The sequence below is a fragment of the Marmota marmota genome, unplaced genomic scaffold (genome assembly GCF_001458135.2).
Source record: "Marmota marmota marmota unplaced genomic scaffold, marMar, whole genome shotgun sequence".
Classification (NCBI taxonomy): domain Eukaryota; kingdom Metazoa; phylum Chordata; class Mammalia; order Rodentia; family Sciuridae; genus Marmota; species Marmota marmota.
The window spans coordinates 16,745,803-16,750,540 of record NW_025999880.1 but is presented as its reverse complement, the minus strand read 5'-3'; the positions used below and the strand labels follow the sequence as shown (position 1 = coordinate 16,750,540).

At 45.2% G+C, this 4,738-nt stretch overlaps 1 protein-coding gene across 4 annotated transcripts in view; it reads left to right on the top strand.

The window, feature by feature from the left end:
- The window catches only part of Eif1 (eukaryotic translation initiation factor 1), a 3,574-nt gene extending 1,079 nt beyond the window's left edge, over positions 1-2,495 (top strand). The window contains exons 2-5 of one of the 4 annotated variants that reach the window (XM_015495724.2): positions 3-51; positions 750-913; positions 1,035-1,146; positions 1,624-2,495. In XM_015495724.2, the coding sequence (XP_015351210.1) occupies positions 21-51; positions 750-913; positions 1,035-1,146; positions 1,624-1,637 (321 nt within the window). In that variant the 5' untranslated portion in view covers positions 3-20 and the 3' untranslated portion in view covers positions 1,638-2,495. The remainder of the gene's footprint in view (positions 1-2; positions 52-749; positions 914-1,034; positions 1,147-1,623) is intronic. The other 3 variants (XM_015495723.2, XM_048791494.1, XM_048791490.1) reach the window with 3 other exon arrangements.
- Positions 2,496-4,738: the final 2,243 nt, after the last annotated feature.

Sequence of the window (4,738 nt, the reverse complement as noted above, 5' to 3'; positions counted from 1 at the left end):
AGGAAAAGGAATCGTATCGTATGTCCGCTATCCAGAACCTCCACTCTTTCGGTAAGCCAGGGGAAGGTCGCGGGCCCTGCTGGGGTAGCGGGGCGTTCCGGGCCCCGGAATCTGCTAAACGCTCTGGGCCTTCCTAACTCGGACGGGAGTAAGGTGTCCAGGCTCTCGGAGTAACAGGGCCGATGGTTTGGACTCTGGGATCGGACCCTGAATACGACCGGAAGGAGCGGGCAGGAGGTCAGCCCTTGGGCGGGCCCAGCGTCTCGGGTGGCGCATTTACTAATGGCTTCTGGTCCTCCTCGGGCCACACCCGCCCCCTCCCGCCACCCATGCGTCACGTCCGATACGTCATCGCCGTTGTCACGGAGCCGGGATGGAAAGGCGGTGCCAGCCCTAAGTGACAAACGTGCTCACCAATGGGGGTGGGAGGCTTGGCCCCGCCTCGGGAGCTCGGGTTCCGGCCAGTTGCATCAGCCGGGTGGGGCGCTGCCTGCCAGCCGGAGCTCCCCGGCACGTGATCTGCCGAGGCAGGGCGGGCCTAGGGCGAGAGGCCCAGGCTTTCTCTGGTTCCTGGGAGAGCCAGCCGTCCTGGACTGACCTGTTTGGGGAGGGCCAACAGAGGACGCATATCCAACCTGACCCAAGTTGCCCTAACGATTTCACTACCGGTTTCTCATGTGCAAAAGATAAGTGGGAAGGTGGCAGCTGAACCATCACAGCACTGAATAAGTTTAATCTTTTCTTCCCAGACCCCTTTGCTGATGCAAGTAAGGGTGATGACCTGCTTCCTGCTGGCACTGAGGATTATATCCATATAAGAATTCAACAGAGAAACGGCAGGAAGACCCTTACTACTGTCCAAGGGATCGCTGATGATTACGATAAAAAGAAACTAGTGAAGGCGTTTAAGAAGGTGGGTCTAAAAAGATAGTCCATTGAAGTTATCCACTAGGGCATACAAACTAGAAAGGCATTATTAAATGCGTTGGTGCAGTTGCTTGGCCTAATTTGTTTTGCTCCTTTTGTGCTTGCAGAAATTTGCCTGCAATGGTACTGTAATTGAGCATCCAGAATATGGAGAAGTAATTCAGCTACAGGGTGACCAGCGCAAGAACATATGCCAGTTCCTGGTAGAGGTGAGTTCAGGCATGTCTTGATTCTATTTGTGCCTCTTTGTTGGCAAATATTAAGTCCTTCATGGTGGGCTCAATTTTTGTTGCAGACAGAAGGCTAAGGAAAGAAAGAGTTGAGTTTTTAAGTGCATGGATAAAACCCCATATTCTAAAGACTGAAGGGACTTGTCTACTTTCCTGATGCTTTTTTAAATTTCATACAAAGTCATGCTGTATCATTTTTTGATGTAATGGTTGGTCCCCATCCTCACACTCTAGTTTCTTGAGGCAAGGATGTTCAAGAAGGTAGTTAAACTAAACACCCCCAGTTGAACCATTGTGCTTGGCAGAGATTGACATGTGCACACTGGCTGCTGGGTTCCTTTTGCCAGGTAAAGTAGCTGGAAGACCTATTATTGCCATCAGAAGTAAAGTTATTTTGTGGGTGTTTTTTGTTTTAGGATTTTAGCTCCCTTTCCGCCCTTAAAACTTTGCCCTTTTCTCTTTGCAGATTGGACTGGCTAAGGACGATCAGCTGAAGGTTCATGGGTTTTAAGTGCTTGTGGCTCACTGAAGCTTAAGTGAGGATTTCCTTGCAATGAGTAGAATTCCCCTTCTGTCCCTTGTCACAAGTTTAAAAACCTCACAGCTTGTATAATGTAACCATTTGGGGTCTGCTTTTAACTTGGACTAGTGTAACTCCTTCATGCAATAAACTGAAAAGAGCCATGCTGTCTAGTCTTGAAGTCCCTCATTTAAACAGAGGTCAAGCAGTAGGTGCCTGGCAGTGTCCACCCTGAAACAAAGCAATAACGTGATGTTTCAGCAAAGCCCAGAGCCCCAAGATCAGATGGCTGTGTCTGACCAGAAGCTTCTCAACTCTCCCTCAGCTGAGGCCCCTGCCCTAAGAGTGTCATGACCTGATCAGGAGGAAATGGGGTAAGGCAGCTGTACCACTAGAAGGGGGCCTTTGGTAGTTTTGGGGGTTTTTTTGTTTCATTTTGTTTTTTAAAAAGAATCCCTGGTGTCTAACGTGACCAGGTGGGCAGAACTCAGAGGCCATCTTCCTTCCAGTGAGGTGATGTGATCTGGCTTGCCACCAAGGTCTTCTTTTTGACTAGACATATTCTAGCTAAGGGGTATCCAAAACAACAGAATGTGAGGCCAGCTTAATATCAGTTAAACTTTTGACAAGGGAACAAATTCCAAACTGATGTTATCAGTCCCTGTAGCTAGCTGTAGAGCTTTGCCACTCACTAGCAACAGCTGCCCAGTGCCATGTGAAGTGATAAACTGGTTTTTGGTTTTCTTTTTCCCTTCCAGTTTTAATGTTATGTAATGTATTTAAACCCTTATTTAAATAAAACTTGTTTTCAGAAATAACTGACTTGTAGATTCTACTTTATCCATAGTCAATCTTGTGTATATGGATGAACCACAGAAATAGGCAGAGGAGGACATCACAGCTTAACAACTGAACTTGGCCTAGCAAGCCTTTTGCGAACTTGTTCCTTGTGGGTCAGCTGTTTTGCAATCATTTAGCTAGAGTTATGCTGTCCCATTAATCAGTGTCCTGGAAGAATGCTGCATGGCTGACAGGGTTAGCCAGCCTGAGTGATGCACTGGTCACTGGGCTGTCCCTCTTTCAGAGCTGTGGAGAGACTTGAATGGTTGAAAATTCTTGAAGTTCCTCAATGGTCTTCATTTAAGCCCTAACAAAAGGACAGTCATGATATAACCTTAATCAAAGATCCACTAACTAGAAAAAGTGTGCAGCATTGTACTAAGCAATGGGTGTGTAGTATTGAGAAGCTGGAATTTAATGTTGGGAGTTCACTCCTGAGAGGAAATGTCAAGGTCTGTCCTTGGGTCCATAAATTTGTCGATGGCTCATTTTGTAGGTAAAGGTCACTTGGGTGAGTAGGGATAGAGGCCAGATCGGGAAGATACTAGAACCAGGTAAAATATGGAGGGGGCTGGTAAAAAGTTGATGGAGTGACAACTGTCCTGAAATGTAAATAAATCCCCAAAGTAAGGGCTTGACTAGAACAAATTTCTTCCTGCAAAACTGATAATATTTAATATAAGTAGAACTTACCACCTGACTCCAAGGCTCCAAACATAGTAGCCCTTTACAAAGAATTTGAGACCTTTTTTAAAACCAGGTATGGTTGCACATCCATGTGATCCCAACACCTCAGGAGGTTGAGGCAGGAGGATCATGAGTTCAAAGCCAGCCTCAGCAACTTAACAAGACCTAGTCTCAAGATATAAAATGGGCTGGAGTGCAGCTCAGTGGTTAAGCACCCCTGGGTTCAATCCCCAGTACCAAAAAGAATTTTGACACGTGGTAGGATTTGATAGCAAAAGGGTTCTTACAGAAAACTTAGCAATCCTAGAGGTCAAACCTGTAGAAGATTACCATCAAATATGTGAGACAAGAGAATTCCTCCCTCTGCTATAGGTTGATGTGAAATAGCAGCTAGATTCTTTATTTGGATGTGGCTTTTTGTGGAAGGAGCTGTATTTCCCTAGGATAAAATTAGAAGAGTTCAGCTAGCAACAGCTAGCAACAGTTTTATCTATGAAAGTGTTACTGTGAGGAAGTTTGTGAACACCCAAATCCAATTGTGACTTGGGTGAATCTCTGGACTAAAGTAAGGAAGCACAGTTCATTCAGTGGTTAAGAAAACTTCAGATGTGATAAGTTCCCAAGGTTAGTAAGTAGAAGAGCCTCTAGATCTCAGGACTTCCTGTGTATTGTTCTTTGTATATTCACAAATCAGAACCACAAGATCACAGGATTGAGAACTTCCTCACTCCTGTCCTCAGAGAATGGGGCCAGGAGAACTTCATGAAGGAGGTGCCATGTGAAGCAGGACATTCCAGGCAGAGCGAAGAAGGATGGCACCTAGGGGCAATATAAGGATCCTGGCAGGACCAGTTTGTGTATACAGCAGGAATGATAACAGTACTGTCTCTCACTACTGCCAGGCCTGCATACATGGACATTTACCAGAAGCTCTAGGGAGGACATGATGAGGCAAGTAGGTGGGAAAAAGGGAATAGAGGAAGATGGGGGCTGGAAAGTCCATGTGAGCTGAGGAGCCAGGTGTTAATATGCAAAAGAACCATAGTAAAAGACTGATTATGATGAAGAATGTCTCCCAGTTCTCTACTTAGTCCTTGCCCTCCAACCCCAGACCCCAGACATCTTGCCCTCCATGGCTAAACAGCATGGAGGGATCTTCAAAGACAAAACATTTCTTAAAATGGTGAAGGGCTGGAGTTGTGGCTCAGTGGTAGCACAGTCATCTGGCATGTGTGAGGCACTAGGTTAAATCCTCAGCACCACATAAAAATAAAGTATTGTGTCTAAAAAAAAATAATAATGGTGTAATGAAAACAAAAACCAGTCAAGTAAAACCGTACAAGAATCTACAAAAACCCATCCAAAGTGCTGTAAATTCATGAATAACTTGAAACACCATTTTTTCCGAGAGAATTGACCCCTTCCTTGTTTACCTACCTCAGTGGTACCCCCTTGTGGCATTAGTTGTAAACAGTGCTTTGCCCATTAAGAGCTTGGCTTTTTTTTTTTTTTTTTTTTTTTTTTTTTTTTTTTT